Source organism: Protopterus annectens, chromosome 12.part0 (genome assembly GCF_019279795.1).
Source record: "Protopterus annectens isolate FY-2018-M chromosome 12.part0, PAN1.0, whole genome shotgun sequence".
NCBI classification, from domain to species: domain Eukaryota; kingdom Metazoa; phylum Chordata; order Ceratodontiformes; family Protopteridae; genus Protopterus; species Protopterus annectens.
This window is the reverse complement of record NC_056746.1, coordinates 2,322,656-2,341,570: the sequence shown is the minus strand read 5'-3', so window position 1 is coordinate 2,341,570 and position 18,915 is coordinate 2,322,656. Positions and strand designations below refer to the sequence as shown.

At 45.4% G+C, this 18,915-nt stretch overlaps 1 protein-coding gene across 1 annotated transcript in view; it reads right to left on the bottom strand.

Moving 5' to 3' along the window:
- The window catches only part of LOC122817306 (serine/threonine-protein kinase SMG1-like), a gene marked incomplete in the record, with an annotated part of 2,898,779 nt that extends 2,881,802 nt beyond the window's left edge, over nucleotides 1-16,977 (bottom strand). Inside the window, 2 exon segments of the mRNA XM_044090530.1 lie at nucleotides 14,223-14,436; nucleotides 16,784-16,977. Coding sequence (XP_043946465.1) covers nucleotides 14,223-14,436; nucleotides 16,784-16,977 — 408 coding nt within the window.
- Nucleotides 16,978-18,915: the final 1,938 nt, after the last annotated feature.

The following is an 18,915-nucleotide window of genomic DNA, read 5'->3' as shown; positions in this document are numbered from 1 at the left end:
GCGTAGCTGTCTGTGTATGTCCAAAGAATGCAGAAGTCTCTCACCCTTGTTCTGTGGGTTTGGATAAAAGGTAGGCAAGTGAATGGTTTGGTTAAGGGTCACACTGGACACCACCTTAGGCATAAATGTTGGGTTTGTCCTCAGAGAAACCTTGTCTGGATGGAAAATAAAAAGGTTCCACAGCCATGAGTGCCTGTAACTCCGAGACTCATCTTGCAGAGGTTATTGCTAGGAGCAGAGCTGTTTTCCAGGATAAGAATTTTATATCAGCTGTTGAGGCTGGCTCAAAAGGAGGCAGTGAGAGTTTTTCCAAGACATAATTGAGGTCCCATGCAGGTATTGGTGCTCTCCTTGGAGGTCTTATGTTTTTGGTCCCTCTGAGGTACTGCCTTATTAAAGGATGAGAAAAGATAGGTGGTTCCGTATTGTAATGGGCTGAAATGGCAGAGGCATGGATCTTATTTGATGAAAAGGACAGGCCTTTGTCCAGCATCTGTTATGTATTGTAAAATCTGAGGAATATTTGGTACAGACGTATCACTTCCTTGTGCCTGGTTCCAAGCACAGAATCTCTTCCATTTTTCTGCATAAGATTTCCTGGTACTGGGCCTCCCGGCTTCAAATACCATCCATCACAGCTTTGGAGAGAAGAGTGTTCTGAATGGCTACATTATCTGCCATGCTGCCAGATTTAAGGTCCTGAGTTGGCTGTGCAGGATCTGATTATTTTGTTGGGTCAGTAAGTGAGAAATTTGAGGCAATGTCCAGGCTGGACCTTGAGACAAGTTCTTTAGGATTGGGTACCAGAGCTGGCGTGGCCAGTCTGGGGCAATCCATATCATTTTTGGCTTCTCTTGTCTGACCTTTAGGAGTACCTTGGGGAGGAGAGGCAGTGGAGGAAAGGCATATACTGTTAGGTTTTTCCAGCTGAAGGATAAGGCATCCACTTTCCATGCTTGCTTGTGATAAGTCCTTGTGCAGAATCTCTGTAGTTGGCAGTTGTGAGGGGAGGCAAATAGATCTATGTCTGGACATCCCCATTTTCTTATCATGCTGAAGACTTGTGGATCCAGTTTCCACTAGTGGGGATCCATGAGGTTTCTGCTTAGTTCGTCTGCCAGAGTATTTATTTTTCCTGGCAGGAATTGTGCTTGCAGGTGAATTTGATAAGCCAATGCTGTGTCCCACAAAGTCATGGCTTGTCTGCAGAGGGGGTAGGAACACGTGCCTCCCTGCTTGTTTATTTACCACGACTGTAGTATTGTCCGTCTATCAGTAGTTGTCCTGGATGAAGTAGATCCTTGAAAGCTGTCAGGGCATTCTGAACAGCTAGCATTTCTTTTTGATTGATATTAAGATGCATCTGGCTTGCGGGCCATGTGCCCTGAAAACATTTTCCTGCCATGTGGGCCCCCCCAGGCATAATCTGATGCATCAGTTGTTAGTGTCTGCCTGACTGTGGATAAAGTGCCCACCATCGAAACTCCTGTTGCAGGTAGGGAATGAGGGTAATTAATGTTTCCAGGCTGTCGCAATGTTGAGTTCAAACACTTTTTAGATACCATCGTAGTTTCCTCATATACAGTCTGGCATATGGAATTAGCAGAATGCAGGATGCCATGAAGCCCAAAGCCTGCAGAATTTTTCTTGCAGATAACTGGGTCTTTGTTGCCAACATTTTGAAGTAAGACGTCAGTTGCCTTTGTCTGGCGTGAGGTAAGCCATCTGGGCAGTTGTATTTAAGCTTGCACCCAGGAATATTATCTCTTGAGAGGGTACTAGTTTTGATTTTTCGTTTACTGTGTACCCTAGGCAAATTAGTAATCTTTTTACAAACGCCAGATGCTTTAGTAGAATGTCCTTGTTCTCTGCTTGAATAAGGCAGTCGTCCAAGTAAGGATATATTTGAATTCCTTTTTGTCTGCAAAATGCAATTACTGGTGCCAGGCATTTTGTGAAGACCCTGGGCGCAGTAGATAAGCCAAAGAGCAGTGCAGAGAATTGGTAGTGCATTGAGCCAGCTACGAATCTGAGGTATCTTCTGCAAGATTGTCTGATTGGGACATGCAGGTAATGCCTCTTAGGTCCAAAGTTACAAGCCAAGCCTTCTTGCCCAGCATGGGCAGAAGCTGCTGCAGAGTCAACATTTTGAATTTTGGAACGTCCAGAAATGTGTTTAGAATAGACAGGTCCAGTATTGGTCTCCAGGCTTTGTCCTGTCTGGGTACCAGTAAAATCCTTGTCCCTGCTCTTGCTGTGGTACTCACTGAATGGCCCTCATGTGCATGAGGGATGAAACTTGCTTTTGTGCCTCTGCCCATTGATTGTGTGGCAGGTCCGTCATACCTTTTGCCCTTGGCAGGGTGTGAAAGTGGAACCTGTAGCCCTGAGACACTATGTTCAAGACCCATTTGTCCTGAGTGATCATGTGCCAATTTTGTGAAAAAAGTGCTAGTTTTCCCCCTAAGGGGGGCTGCCAAAAGTTAAGTGCTTGGTTCTGGCAGAGGAAAGTCATTGGGACTGTTTCCTGTATGGCTGTGATTTGTCTTCTCCGCTTTTGGAGGTAGAAGCACTCCATTGTTTAGGCCTGTATGAGCCTTGGGGCTGGGATCTGCCTCTGGGGAGTCTTTATCTGCCTCTTTGTGGCCTGTCTAACACTGGAAAGGACCAATTCTTTGTAGGCCAGTTCCTGCTAAAACTGGGTGGCTGCACCTTTAAGAAATCCTTAATTGTCTGCATAGATTTCGCTTTGTCCTCCATTTTCTTCAACACCTCTGCTGCTTTAACACCAAGCAAAAGTATCATGCTGTAATGGAGCATCTAATAATTTTGCTTTATCAGGCAGATTCTGTTCCTTTAACCAAGCATGCCGCCTAATGACAGAACCCGTAACAGCGGCCCTGCAAGAGGCCTCCAGAGAATCAAAACCACATTGCCAAGTATGCTTTCCCACTTGTTCAGCTGCATGCAATAAATCCTGCATTTCCTCGTTTTCTGCACATTCAGAATTTGGTAACATTTTCTGTTTTAGCAGTGACAATAAGTATTGCTGATATTTAGGTATATGAAATTGACAATTTAAAGCCCTCACAGCAAAGGTAGCAGAAGTGTAAACCTTTTTCCCCCATCTGTCCAGTGCCCTTGAATACCTATCAGAGGGGATAGGGTTTTTTGCAGTGGAAGCCTTGACCCTTTTGGAACCCTGAGAAATAGTTTCTGGGTCGGCAGCAGGGTTTTTATAAAGAAATGTATGTGAATCTGGAACCCTGTAGTATCTGTCTGGCTTAACAGGTGCAGGGGGTAAAGAGTCAGGGGACAGGCCAGACTCTGAAAATACATCTACAATGTCTAAAACAGGAGGGATAGCAAGAGGCCTGTGCTGAGGTAGTAAAAGAAAATCTGAGCCTTTTCTTAGATTCTGAGTAGTCTTGGCTCTCCCAGTGGAAGTGCTCCCTTCATGGTATGCAGGGTTTCCCCAAAAGAATAATCCTCAGGAGGGGAGGCTGAAGGGATAGATTCTTCAGCACTGGAATCCTCATAGGGAGGGAGAGAGTATTCCTGGTCAGAAGAGGAGTCAGAGGAAATGGAAACCTGATCTGAAAGATATATATTCTGTCTCTTGCCTAGGCCTCTTATCAGGAGGGGGATAGGAACCCCTGATCAAAGTAATTAGGTCTTCGGCCATTTTGAGCATCTGTTTTTTAGGGATGGAGGCCTGTCCATGGGCTTGCTGTATTTGTTTCTTTGTCTTTAGTGGTGCTTTAGTCTTTGCCTTTGAAGCTGTAGTTGGTTTTATATACAACTATGTAGGCCTGAAAACATCCTCAGAAGCAGATGCCTGCTCAGCGACTCCGGACCCATCTAAGGGAATATTTTCCAAGTGTCCAATACCTTGAGTTTCCAGAGGCCTAGTCTGCTCCACGTGGGAGTCGGAAGCGGCCTGCAGCTCTGATGTAGCGGGCATCAGGGGCTGCAAAAGCGCCTCACTGAGAACCAGCAACTGGCTTAGAAGAAGCCTCGTCAATTTTGGACCTCTGATGCTTGTCCTTTTCCTCGCGTTTCTTGTGAATTGCGGTAGTCGGATGGCTATCAGACAGTGTAATTAAATCTTCGGCCAAAGTAATGAAATGCAAAATTGTACAGACGCTTAACAGTGTGTTGGTTAAATCTAGCACAAAACCTGCAATTAGCAACGTCGTGATCAGGGCCTAGGCAAGGAATACCATAAAAATGGAAGTCCTTATGAGGTATTTGCTTCCCACAAGAAATACAATTAGCTTTTTCGGACATCGGTCTGGAGCAAGAAAAAAAGTTTCCCCAACGGAGTACTTGGCTTTAAAGACTTCGGATCTGAAATTCGAACACGAAAATCTCAGGAGTCGGCTGACCGACACTTGTGAACTTTTTTTGCTTTGGGCACCGTGCGGCAAGAAAGACTGAAGAAAACTGAGTCAGCTGCATCTTTTATACCCCTGGTGCACTGTCAGGGAAGAGGCGACAGCAACAGACGTCGGACCAAGACTTTGGAATTCAGGCCGCCTGCGGGTAGCCTGCAGGCAGGATAACCCCAATGACTGCAATAGTGAAACACGAACATCCAGGAGGTTTCAACTCCTTGAGTTCCTTGCTTTTTTCCCCCTGTAGGGTCTTAAATACGGAAGTGGCTGCCTTACCAAATAAGGCTGAATTATCTAATGGTACATCCATTAATTTAGATTTAAAATCATCCTTCAGGAGCTGCAACCTACATCAGGAAAATGAGAACTGAACCAGTAGCAGCTGCCCTGGCACAAGCCTCTGCAGCATCACAGCTGCATTTAATAAAGTGTCTTGCCACTTGGGAGGAAGCTCCCAGGATAGCTAGACCCAAAGCTTTTCCTTCAGAATCTGGACGATCTGCAATGGCACTAGATGCCAGAGACAAAAGCTCCAGAGTACTTAGTCGTGTGTCTGATAACTAATGGCCCTGAAAGCCAAGGTGGCTTAAGTACAGGCAGTTTTTCCCAGTCTTTCAAGGGTTCTACCCTTTGTCTGATGAAGGATGGGAGAAGCATCCTAGATGGTTTACCTGTAGCTACAGAAATGACTGCTGGGTCTGCAGCAGGACACCTGAAGAATTACCTTGTAGAAGCAGTCTGGCTTCTTGGAAGCTGGGGCCTGAGTCTGAGGTTGGGAAGCATTGTGAAATGCATCCAGAAATGCAGGATGCACTGGTGGAACTGCAGAGTGGCCAGAGACATTATCGTGTAGAAGTTGATGGCATTTTTTTTGGAAATCAGAAATTTGGGATGTGTCCCACTTACAGCGTTCTATCATTTTCAGAGGAGTTTCACCAAGATATCCATAGGAGAATCAGCACAGACTGACTCTTCGAGAAACTTATTCCTCTGGAGAGGGAATCTGTGTTGAATAATCCAAAGATTCCTTTTCACAGGAAAATTCTTCAGAGGACTCACTGTCCCTAATCTTTTTCTGAGAAGGATGGGAGTAGCTGTAAGAGAGCAAGCTGAGAGGAAGGCAGCCTGAGTACCATGAAGGCCAGAAACAAGACTTGAGAAAATGCCTGCCAATCTGTAAGGGCCTCTTTGGCAGGGGACAAATGCTTAGTTTTTTTGTTTCTTTGCAGGAGAAATTCCTATGCAACAAAGTACTTTACAAAAGCCTGCACCCATAAGGGTCAGGCTCAAACTTTTCCTCTTGAGTTTTTGGTACCCCCCCCCCCCCAGGACCCTCTGTACTTGAGCCTAGGTTCCCCAAAAACATCCTAATCTGACGTCTGTTCTACCTCCTAAGACACGCTTACAGCCAAAGTCAAGGCGACCTCAGAACTGGACTCACCCTGTGAATCCATGCCTGAATCTGGACGTGCCTCGGGGTTGACAAGCACTTCGGGAGAAATATCCGACAGTGGAGGTGTAGCAGAAGCTGCAAGCTGAGATTTCTTGGTCTTGTGCTTCACCGGCTCTACATCAGACCCAAAGGTACCTTCCATACTCTTAGAGCCAACAACTTAAGCCACTGGTTCTCTTAATAAAGAGCAAAGAAAAGAGCGGGCTTTTGGTACAAAGGACTGGCAAATGCTGTAAGACTTGTGGTTGTGGGTAGGCCCTGAACAAAAAAAAGACTGAATGGCTGTCCTTTTGTGGAATTGGTCTTCCACACTGGCACTTGCCCTTCTTGGATGACAAAACCAAACAATGGTAAAGAGAAAATATTCTACAATGGGACACTATCTGGCAAAGGGTGAAGTTGCAATCACTGAATCAATCAGACTGACAAGTCAAAATGAAGTTCTGACTGGTGGCAGAAAGTTCTGAGATGTTATGAGCGTACGTTGCTTTTATGGCCTACATCCAACTGCAGCCAACTTTCGACATCCCACATAACATAGTACAAGACTTCTATATACTGGCTGACGTCTGGTTGCCTTCAGGCAAGAGATTCCTTAGGTTAAGAATACTGCAACAATGAACAGACGGACATATAGCCAAACCAAAGGGCGAGTTGAACTGACATGGCCACCCCAAGCCAGGAATCTTTGGGGGGGGGTGCAAAATGCAGGTTTTAAATTCATGACAACCTCAAATACTTTGGGACTTGGCAGTGGAAGGAAAGCTGGAAGGTTAGCATCTAGAATGTTTTTTACTCTGAGGAACATGTTTAACTGACAAGTCCAAAACAGACCTCTATGGGTTATATTTTCCTCGAGTAAAAAGCCACTGGTGCCTTGTACCTTAGAGATGGCTGCTATGGTTCCTTGCTGCAACATTATAATGGGTACAATGAGCTGCTCCTGGTCTACTGGGTCCTTGGGTATCCCTTGGATCATGCACTCTGACTTGAATTAGAGGAGATATCCCCTTGCAAAGATGTTCAGTAACAATACATCTGACACTACTGACCTCCACACCTCCAGGTAAGTAGATAATTTGTCTCCAAGTCCAGTGGAAAGGAAAGTTTAAGACTAGCATATCCAAAACATCTACTTTTATTCACAATAAAAACTGCCATTATACTCAGAACATTTATTGTACTTTCTTCAAAAAAATTACTCCTATACATATTTTATAGACAAACCAGGGAATTAGTGCCGCTCAGCTTCAGTGCATGGCGCCTTCAAGTTCACACTGATCAAAAACATCTGGATATATCTAAGGTTTTGTCTGTCTTTTTATGTCAGTCTCTTAAACAAAAGGGTCACTTTGCTAAAACCCATCCTTACTCTTGCATCCTGGATTGTGGCCGATTTGCAATGAAAATACTCCAGCTACAATGCAATACAGTAAGTAGAATTATCAAGAGACAATAGGTCCTAAGAATCATTTGATGCACAAAGTAAAGATAGCTACACTTAAACCTCTCAGGAAATGTTAGTGACAAAACATACAGCTTTCCCTACAAAAAAAAAAGTTATGTCTTACCATAACGTTCCATCTGTATTGTTCATCTTTATTCATTCATCACTGATGGGTTCAGAACTGATCCGCTGTTCCAACTAGGCAGTTATACCAAGCTCATGTCAGCTAAACACTCTCGTGCTAGGATTACCCATAGTGCCTCTCCTCCATTACCTCAGAGTTTGCCCCAAAGGACATAAAAGCGGAAGCTTTCTCTGCTCAGAATACCCTACACAGGATAAAGAACCACATCAAGAACCTTCCAGAAGCCTACTGGAGGGCCACGGTGGAAGGAAAGTAATGAATGAATGAAGATGAACAGACGGAACGTTATAGTAAAACAACTTTATCTGATGTTAATCTTCATTCATTCCTTACTGATGGGACAGAGTCCCTAGCTACCTTGTTTCCTGGAAACCTCTATGGAAGAATATTCCTGAGGACCACTGAGCCAAAGGGAGCTCATCCCCTGGAGACCAAATCCAATTTGTAATGACTAATAAAGGTATGCAGGGTAGCCCATGTTGCTGCTGCACAAATATCCATAGTAGCACTAGAATGGAAAACCACCAAAGTTGCCATAGATCTTTGTTGAATGTGCTTTAATTTTCTTAGTCAAGGGAAAAATTGTCGTGATGGTAGACGAAGCAAATAGAATTGCTCAACCACTTTGACAGGGTAACCTTTGAAACAGTTCCAGAATAAGAAACAAAGAGCTGTTCAGATTTTGAGAGATTTTGTTCCGCCTAAATAAAACCGTAATTGTCCGTCTACATCCAATAAATGAAGACAGTACTCCCCTTTATTTGTAAAATTAGGGAAGAACACAGGTAACAATTGTCTGACTAATGGTAAATTCTGAGATTACTTTGGATAGGAAAGAAGGGCTAGTCCGAAGTGATGCTCTGTCCTTATGAAAAATCATATATGGATGCTTGATACACAAGGCCTGGAGTTCAGATCTCCTTCTTGCCGAAGTAATGGCTACCAGAAAAAGCGACTTCCATGAAAGAAATTTAATGTCTCAATTGGCTGCAGGTTCAAAAGAGGGTTTTGTTAGGGCCTGTAGTACAAGAGTTAAATTCCAAGGCTCAATAGGTTCTCTAATGGGAAGCCTGATATGGGAGACTCCTTTAAGAAAGATTTGACAGAGGCAGTGAAAAATCAAAGAGGTGTCACCAAAACCATCATGGAAATTTTGAAATAGCAGCTAGATGAACTCGAACTGTAGAAGCTGCCACTCCAGATTGCAACAGGCCAGATAAGCAATGAAGTACCTCAGGAACTGATGCTGGAACAGGGTTTACTTTATCACGAGCCCAAAATGTAAATCTTTTCCACTTGTCCCGATACAATTTCCTTGTGGAAGGTTTATGAGAAGCCAAAAGGATGTCATGAACAGGAGAGGAGAGATTCTTATGCCTGGCAATTATTGGAAGTGGAGAAATCAAGCTGTCAGCTTGAGAGTGGCAAGGCTCAGATGAAGTAGCCCTTGAGGGTGTGAGTAATTCCAGAGTTGGATCCAGAATCCATGGTTTGCGTATTAGGCTAGGCCATAGGAAGGGAAACCAGACTTGGGGCCAATAAGGAGTATGGAGGATTATTTCTTCAGGAAATGCAGGATCAATGGAATCTGAGGAAAGGCATAAAGCAGTCCCGTGGGCCAATCGTCTGAGTGTGCCCATTGGGGGTTCCCCCTGAGGGGGAATCGGGGCAAAGCAGCTCCTGCACTTTTGATTTATGGGTGAGGCGAACAAGTCACAGCAAGGCTGGCCTCAGCGATCGAATATCCTCGATGCCACTAAAGGATTTAGGGACCACTCCTGGGGTAGAAGAATACACCTGTTCAGTTAAGTCTGCAATCGCATTGGAATCTCCAGGAATGTGCGTTGCCAACAGTAAGCGGTTGGAAGCTATTGCCCATTTCCAAATTCTCATGACTTCCCGACACAAAGGGTAGGATTTGGTTTCCCCTTGCTTGCTGATGTACCAGACCACTGACATGTTGTCAGTCTGAACTGCAATAGTCCCTGACGGCAGGGCAAGGTCAAATGCTTGCAATGCTAAAGGCACCGCCCTTAGTTCCAGGACATTAATATGCAAACTGACCTTGGCAGGGGACCAAGTACCTTGGACAGTTTGTCCCTGGTAATGCTGCCCCCCACCCAGTCAGGGAGGCGTCCATGGTCACTGTGGCCTTAGACTGAGAGGGCAAGAATGGTCAGCTCCAGAGACACATCTGTCTGCATCCACAACACTAAGTCCTTTTTGCACAGGTTCGTTAGATTATCTGGAAGGATAACAGGCGAGTCAACATTGACCATTGTGTTAGTAGAGGCCATTGGAGTATTCTCCCATGTAGTCTTGCCAATGGGATGATTGTTACGGTTGAAGCCATGGAACCCAAGACCTGGAGGACTGCTCATGCAGGCACTTTGTCTCTGGGTAGTATCGCTTGGACTTGGGACCTCAATCTCTGATGGCAGGGAAACTGTGCAGGACAGCGTGTTCAGCGTTGCCCCTATGAATTCTAAAGACTGAGCTGGGGTCAGCGGACTTTTTTCCAGATTTATGGAAATTTCTAACTGCTCAGCCTGCACCAGGATGTACTGATGTGCCCTTACTAGTAGACGCTTGGTGGGAGCGGTGAAGACCCAATCATCTAAATATGGAACCACCAGAAATCCCTGCAGTCTTAGATGAGCTGCAACCACTGCCATGCATTTGGTGAATACACTGGGGGGCTGTAGAGAGGCCAAAGGGCAGTGCAAGAAACTGGTAATGACTGGCTCCCAGCCGGAAGTAAGGAAATCTTCTGGCTCGTTTGTCCATCTTTATGTGGTAATACGCATCTCTAAAACCTATGGAGCACATCCATTTGTCTTTTTCCAAGAAAGGAAGAACAGACTAAACCATGACCATCCGGCACTTCGTTAGTTTGACAAACTTGTTTAATATGCTGAGGTCCAAAATGGGTCTCTCCATTCCCCTGTTTTATTTAGCACTAAAGAGTGGAAGCCGGATCCTCTCTGGTCTGGTGGGACTATTTGCATGACTTTTTTGTAGCAGCTTTAGAATCTCTTGAGCTGCACATTCCGTTTGACAGGGTGAATGTCGGGAATATGTTTCAATGTTTTGGGGTATGGATTGAAGGGGATGTGGTAGCCTCTGGTAATTATCCGCTGCAAACTCTGCCCCGTGGGATATACTTGCCATGTGTGTCACAGGAAGAGCTCTGGGATTTTTTGCCACATTTTTCCACTCCTCTGATCCCTAGAGAAGAATTGTTGAGGATTAGAAAAAAGTACACCTACAGCAGAGTTGTACATTTGCGCTCACACCTGGCCAACATGTCTTACTTTGGGGCAGAAGAGGGAGGATGGTTCAACTGGAGCATTGAGAAAGAAGCCTTGAAGGGATCCACAGTCGCATAGGCGCATCCAGGCATGACGTCTCATTACAACGCCTGCGCCCGCTGATCTAGCTGCCCCTTCAGGTGCATGTGAGATTAACCTCATGGAAGAGTTAGAAATAGATTCCAGGGTTGCTAACTGCGAGGCCACCTTGTCCCAAACCTGGTCAGACACTGCTCCTGCTAGTGTTAGACAGCTCCGATCGCTCGAACCTAGTGAAATGTGCCAGACTGTTCAATGACCGAATGGCAAAGGTCGAAGAGGCAAATGTCCACTTCTCTAACCTGTCCAATGCCCAGGACTCCTTGTTTGGGGGATGAACAGCATGGCTCTCCTTGGCAAGCTCCTTTTTTGTAGCCGATGCCACCACCATAGAGTCTACAGCCAAACCTTTCGACCAATGGAGACTATATTTTCAGGACATAAAAACTTATCAAGTCTCTGGGGGATGGGCTCAATGGAGTCGGGTTTCTTCCAAGCACGCTGCACAATGAGATGGATGAGCTTGTCGGCATGCAGAGTCACCCAGGCGGTAGAGGACCAAACATGGAAAGGCTGCAAGAACACAGACTCCTCAGGAAGATGGATTTGTGGATTCAAATCCCCTCACTGCATCAAAATCTCTAGGATATCTCAGAGACATCTGCAGAAGGGGATTTTGGGGATCTTTCCCCTTCATCGTTATCAACGTCTTCCATGATGCTCTTCAGGAGAGTCTATGTGCTTCCTCTTGTACGACCTCTTCCAAAGAACCTCAACGGGGGCTTCCGAGGAGGACCCGGGAGAGGGGGCTCCCGGCTAGAGGGTCTCATGTGGCTCCCATACCCAGTATCCTGGAGTGGCAGACTGCATCAACTGTGGTCTGTGGGGCGAGTATAGAGTGATCAGATGCCTGTGGAACCAGCTGCGAGCCTGCAGAGGCTAGTGCCCTTTCCATCGCCCAGAAAATGGCCCCACCTGAAGAGGGACGGGAGCCCAGAACAGAGGATGACAACCTCAGAACCAGGGTCACACACCTCTCAGACAGACCCACCTCCAAGAGTGGAACCACAAGAGAACTTCACGCCATCAACATCAGGACCATAGTGCACGGTGCTAGAGGAGAATGGTGCCGGGCTAGGGCCGCCGGTGCCAATGGCCAGTCATGACCTTAAGGATGGCTCAGATCCAAGGGAGTCAAAGTCCATAGGAAGAGCATCGGTGCCACAGACGAGAGTGCTGTGGGCGTAGTGCCAGCTGGTACCGAGAGGAGCATCGGAGCAGAGGACTTCGGGATCAAAAGGGTTGGAGAATAAGATGGAGTCTGTGGGAAAATCTCCCCTGTTCCAGAAGGGATAGGGGGTTTCCTGAGTGAGGGCAACCCCCTAGCCGTCAAGAGTTGATCCACAAGTCTGACCACGTCTAATTCTGAAAGGCTCCTAGATTATCTGATGGACATCCCCGACAAGGAGTCTGGACGCTCTAGAAAGGGTCTGCATGGCTGCCAATAGAAAGGATCCATCAATAAGGAGTATCTGGTCCTAGGTACTCTCTCTCTCTCCCTTCGATGCAAAGGTCACTCGAACTGCAGACAATGCAATTGGGAGGGGGGAAGTGACCGGCAGTGGAATTCCTATTGTTTGGGCTGAAGGGAGAGCTGCGTCAGATGCAGTTGTCAGAACCATGACCATTGGAACTGGTGTCACTGGTGCAGAGACAGTCTTAGTAGTGTCTGGTTCAGTAGTCTGCACCGAAGTAGATTCCAGTATTGGTGCTGAAGAAAGTGAAGGCAATTTCGAAGTGAAAATCTTTGTAGGTTCCATGGACGGCACCGAAGTAGCGGTTTGAAGCCTTGGTGCCAGTGGAATAAATTTCGGAATTTTTGGTCTAGGCTCTAAAAATTTAGGAGCTGACACTTTCGGAGATGAGGGGACTGACAGGTTCCTTTTCTTATGTTCTTTCCTAGGAGGGGTCGAACAGTCTGACACAAAGAGCAGAGAATGGTGACTTAAGTAATCCCTTTAAAATTAGTTGATTCAGTCTCTTGTTCAAGGTCCTGGTACTAAAACCTGCACAAATAGGGAAAAGAGGATGAATGGATAAATGTTCTACATTTAAACAATAGACACACGAGGGATACATGTCAGTTAGGCATTTTACCAGCACACTGGTTGCATGTTTTAAAACCAGTCATGCACTTCTTGTCCGCCATATTGTAAACTGCTCAAAATCACCACAAAAACAGCATCTTTGCCCCAACTATGTTACCAAGAAAACAAAAACAATCCAAAAAAGCAGGTTATAGTAAAGAGAAAGGAAGGAAAGAGAAAAAGGGTACCAACAATGGTATCCCAAGAATACCAAAAGAGGTAAGGGTGGAACTACGAACGATGGTAGGAAAGAATACCAATAAAATTGGTAAGGAAAGAAAGGAAGGAAGAGGCACTTTATCACAGCAAAAGTGAAGGGCATCAAAGAACGAAATGTTCAAAACCAACAACCTCATTAAATTAGTAACAAATTAGAGACTTAGCTGAATGGCTTGACACATCTTGAGTACACAGCAAACGAGATCTGGGGTAATAGGGGAGAGAGGCACTATGGGTAATCTTAGCACAAGAGTTTTTAGATGACGCCAGCTAGGTATAATGGCAGAGTCGGAAAAGAGGATCAGTTCCAAACCCATCAGTAAGGAATGAATGAAGATTATCATCAAATCAATGGTTAGGTCAGCCATCTTTACTGCATACAACTTGAGCATGGGACAGTTACTTCTGCAAGAGAGAAATGAAGCCTTATGAACCAAACAAGGCTTCAAAAAACAAACATAGTGCTAGAGATATGGGGAAGGGAGGGCATAAATGGCTGATGCTGCTACCAAAAAAATCTCAAGGACAAGCAAAAAGAGCAGCAACATCTGATGGAACTAGAGCAGCAACATCTGATGGAACTAGAGCAGCAACATCTGATGGAACTAGAGCAGCAACATCTGATGGAACTAGAGCAGCAACATCTGATGGAACTAGAGCAGCAACATCTGATGGAACTAGAGCAGCAACATCTGATGGAACTAGAGCAGCAACATCTGATGGAAATAGAGCAGCAACATCTGATGGAAATAGAGCAGCAACATCTGATGGAAATAGAGCAGCAACATCTGATGGAAATCAGGAAATGATCAGAGGAACTCTGTGCATGCTCAACTCTGCATCTGGGTAAGCACTCATTAACAGGACAGTACTCCCAAAGCCCTTAAAATGTGAAAAAGTTAAGGACGAAGAAAACTAACCTAGTACTACACCAATAATGACACTGTTGGCGGAAAATAACCCGTATTCCCACAGAGAGGGTTGTAGTGGAATGCATCAATGACCCACTCCTGACAGACCAATGATGGAAGAACCAATTTCAGATTAAAACATGTTACACTAACCTGCATTACAGACGAAAATGATTTCTTCTCTCCAACAGCTTCTAATGCCTTATAAGAAGCACACAAATAAAGTAGTTTTACTTCATCTTTAGTTGAAGAACTGAATTTGCTGAAAATCCATTTAAATATCTTCTCAGCCTCATAGCTCAGGGATGCACAAAGCAAGCCCAAACAGCACGCTCCTTCTTGACGCAATTCTTGAAGCAATTTGCTACTGCAAAAGAATACAAATATATATTTATATATTTGAAAAGGCTAAACTTTGACAAAGAAAGACTTAGTACAAACCTGCTAAAAAATTTATCAAGTTGTGTGTGCCTTTCAGTGATAACTACTGGCAGCAACCGGAAAACACTTGGATACACAGTTTATCCTCTCTACAATAAAACCCTTGCATTATTTAACTAATAATTACTATTAATTACTAGTACTTCACCTCATTTATCAAAAGTAATACGAGTAGCTACCTGAAGCAACTATTATGGAACAGGCTCCTTCCCATAATAAACTATGCTCCCCCCCATTTTTTCTCTCTTCTAGTCTTTCCTCTGAAAACAGCACAACCATGAGATATTTTGTTAGAGAATCTCAAAGACACTTTTAAAACTCCATTTTCATTTGGAAGTTAAGATGGTTTTTCCTTGGATAGCAACTGCCCACTCATCTGATATAAGCACATCCGTGGATTAAGACAGACATTCAACAAGGTCACCTTTAGCTTCTCCTTATGTGACCTCCAGTAACACCAAACAACCTGTTCAGTTGGGATATGCCCCCAGGTACACCAGTCAAAATAGAAAATCCTCGAAAGCTGTGCCTCCGAAAGCTGTGCCTCCAAAAGTTCTGCCTCAACCTGGAGAGGCAGAGATCTTACAAGGATAGCACATACTCGCAAGGGGCATAAAAGGATAAATCCTGACTACAATCTGGATGACCAAAGCGCTTCTTGGTTGCTTGAAGGCTAACCCATCTGGTTTTGGAGGGAGTGTGTCCAAGCCAATATTGCTACCCGTCTCACACCATCTTTGCAACAGAGCTGGGATGTGTTGAAGGGCGGAGGCTGGTGCATGGATGACATGGGCACGGCCACCCACATCAGAAACAGTAGCCATTGACAGCCAAACACAATGAAACTGTTAAAAGGGAAACGGGTAGGCCCTACCGTGACATGTCACCACCCAAGGGGGAGTGGGAGTTGGTGCCTTTCATAAAAAATATCGCTGCTGAGATGCTGCCAAAAGCTCCAACCTCCCTCAAATTTTCCTGAATAAAACCTCCTCAGAAGTGCACTTGCCCTAGAGATCTGACAACAGGCTGAAGTTTGACAGAGATTGACATGGTCAGCAACGTAGAGGAAGGAAAAGCACCCAGGAAAAAATCAGCAATTATAGTGAGTTCCTAACACAACTTAAGTCTGTTGTTCAATGCTGTAACAGGAATTGACACTTGAAGACTTCCAAGGCTTACGGACAAGAGGTGGTTGGCACTATGAAAAATTGTATAAAGTGAGTATGCCATTAAGGCTTGTAGCTCGGAGACCCTTCTGGCAGAAGTAATAGTCACTAACAGTACAGTTTTCCAAGTACAAAACTGTAGAGTATTAGCGGGTTCAAAGGGGAGCTGGGTGAGTTTTTGCAGGATGAAGTTCAGGTCCCATGAAAGGAGGATAGGGCTTTGTAGGTGGTCTGCTATGCAAGACCCCTTTAAGGAAGAGTTTCACATGTAGCCTGGCTAACAAGGGAGGATCGAAAGGTAAGCAGGCTGATAATGCGGAGAGGTGCACTTTCACTGATGAATAGGAAAGTCCACCTTATACAAGTTGACACATATGAGAGGACTAGGGGGTGTCAGCCTCGTACGGGTCCCTTTCCTGTCCCAGACACCATTAAGTAAATCGTTCCCATTTAGCAAGGTATGATTTTCTAGTAGTGGGTTTCCTAGCCTCCCTCGGGAATGATGGTATGTCCTCTGAATAGTGGTGTCTGAATGGAGTTAGTAATTTATCACCCACAGTGTCAGGGATAGCATCTGCAAGTATGTGGATATAGAAGAGTTCCTTTGTCTTGCGTCAGAAGGTCCACCTTGTGGGGTAACTTGCAGTGATTGCCCTCAGCTAAATTGTGTAGAAGGGGGAACCAGTGCTTCCTTAGCCAGTAGGGAGTCACTAGCAAGATTGTTGGTTTGTCCTTCCTGATTTTCAGAAGCACTTTCTGAATCAGAGGGAAGGGGGGGGCGTACAGGAACTTTCCTTCCCAAGTGAAACTGAAGGCGTCTACTCTCCAGGCATGGGGAGAAAGTCTTTGTGCAGGTGGTCTGCATCTGCCTGATCTGGGGGGGGGAGGCAAACAGGTATATTTGTGGAGTGCCCCAGCAGTGGACTATGTCTAGGAAGACCGTCCTGTCCAGCATCCATTCATGTTGTGGAGAGGATGTTCCACTCAGGTAGTCTGCTTGCTTGTTGTCCTGCAAAGGGATGTAGCTGGCTTGCAGGGATAGGTTGTGCTGGGATGCTAGGTCCCAAATTAGTAGGGCTAGCCTGCACAATTGGTATGCCTTCGTACCTCCTTGTTTGTTGCTGTACCACATTACACTGATACTGTCTGTCACTATCAGAAGAGGACCTGGTAGCAGTAGGGGTATGAAGGTCTGTAGAGCTAAAAACTGCTGTCACATAACATTGATGTGTTTGATTTTCATGGGAGGTTGCCACTAGGCTTGGACTCTGAGTGCAAAGTGGCTCCCCATCCTGAGTCATCTGTATGCAATATTTGTGTGGGTTGAGGGGGCTGCAGTGGAAGCCCTGAGTTTAGTTGTATATATTAGATCCACCAAACGACTTCCTCCTTTAAGCAGGGAAGAAGGGGGATAACTTGTTCAAAGTGATTCTGGTGTTGTGACCAGATATTTTAGAGGTACCACTGCAGTTTTTGCATATGCATTCTGGCCAATGGTAGCATGGGAATGGTTGCTGCCAATCCCAGGAGTCGAAGGAGTTGCCTTGCAGTGACTGTCTGGAAAACCAAGACTTCCTGGAAGTGGGAAGCTAGAGACAGAACCTTGTCCTGTGGGAGAAAGGCTTTCATTTGTTCTGTATTGATTCTGCAACCTAGGAATATCTTGTCCTTTTCTGGGTTCAGGGAGGACTTCTTGAGGTTTGGGGTGAACCCTAGACTTTGTAGAAGGGACATAGTGAAGTGTAGATATCTTAAAAGGGAATCTTTGGACTGTGCTAGGATAAAGGTGGTCATCCAGATAAAGGTAAATTTGGATTCCCTGGATCCTGCAGAAGGCATAGGCTGGAGTAAGGCACTTTGTAAACACTCGAGGCAGTGGATAAACCAAAGGGCAAGGCTGGAAAATGGAAGTGTGAGGATGGGCCAGAGAAACGCAGGACACACCTGTGTGAGGCCCTGATGGGAATGTGCAGGCATCGTTTAAGTCCAAGGTGACCATGAAAGCATTTGAGGGTATGAGGGGTAAGAGTGGGAAGTGACAGCATTTTGAAGGTGGGTACCTGCAGGTAAAGGTTTAGGAAGGAGATTCAAAATGGGTCTCCAGGGACCTCCCTTTTGACGGACCAGGAACAGACGGGAGTAGAATCCCTTTTCCTTTTTGTCCTATGGGAACAGGCTCTATTGTGCCTTGTTACAGGTCTGACAGAATTTGTGGGACAAGATGGCATTGTTTTTTTAGGGGAAATGGAATGCCCTTTCGGGGGGGGGGGGGTTGTTTCCACGATAGAAAGTATCCTTGTTGAATAATGGTGAATACCCATTAGTCTGTAGTGATTTTTTGCCAGAAGGGGAGACGGTGGGTAAGGTGGTCTGAGAGGGGCAGATGGGCAAGGTAGTCATGCATTAATAGGACCTCCCCTGTCCTGAAAGGGTTGTCTAGGCTGAGGAGGTGGGCCAGTAGGCCTGGATGAGGAATATCTTCTAGTTACTCTTCTGGGTCAGGAGGAGGAAGCAGAAGAACGCAGGTTATGCCTAACAAAGGTAGTCTTAGCCGGGTAGTTTCTATAAAACTTTGGTATAAGGGATACCAGGAGATGTTGTATACCCTGTAATTCTTTGCTTTTTTCTTGCAGATTCTTAAATAGATCTGCACAATTGGTTTCCAAAGAGGAAGTTGTGATCCAGGGGGGTGTCCAACATTTTGGACTTAAAGTCCTCTGGCAGATTCTGTAGTTTAAGCCACGAATATCTCCTAAGGACAGATGCTGATGTTGCAGAGCAAGCAGAAGCTTCTGCAGCATCATAGCTGCATCTTATGGAGTGTCTAGCCACTTGTAGTGCTAAGGACAATTTGGAGGAGATATCAGTTTTAATGGGACTGTCAGGAAATGAAGCCAGCCTAGAGGTGGCTTAGGATACCAAGTCCAGGGCATACTTGGTTATGTGAGTTTGATAGTTAATGGCTCTGAAGGACAAAGGGAGGAAGTGTACACCTTCTTCCCTATCCTATATATGGATTTGCTATCTTTATCCGTGGGCAATAGGGAGACAGAAGGTAACAACCTAGAATGCTTATCAGGGGCAGTGGCAAACACGGATGGGTCTCCTAAGGGTGGTTTTATGAGGAATCTTTGTTCCTCTGGCACCTTGTAGAAGCGGTCTGGGCGTTTAGGTGCCAGAGGCTGAGTCAGGAGTTCTAGAGGCTGCAGTAAAGGCATCCAAGTATGATGGAAGAACAG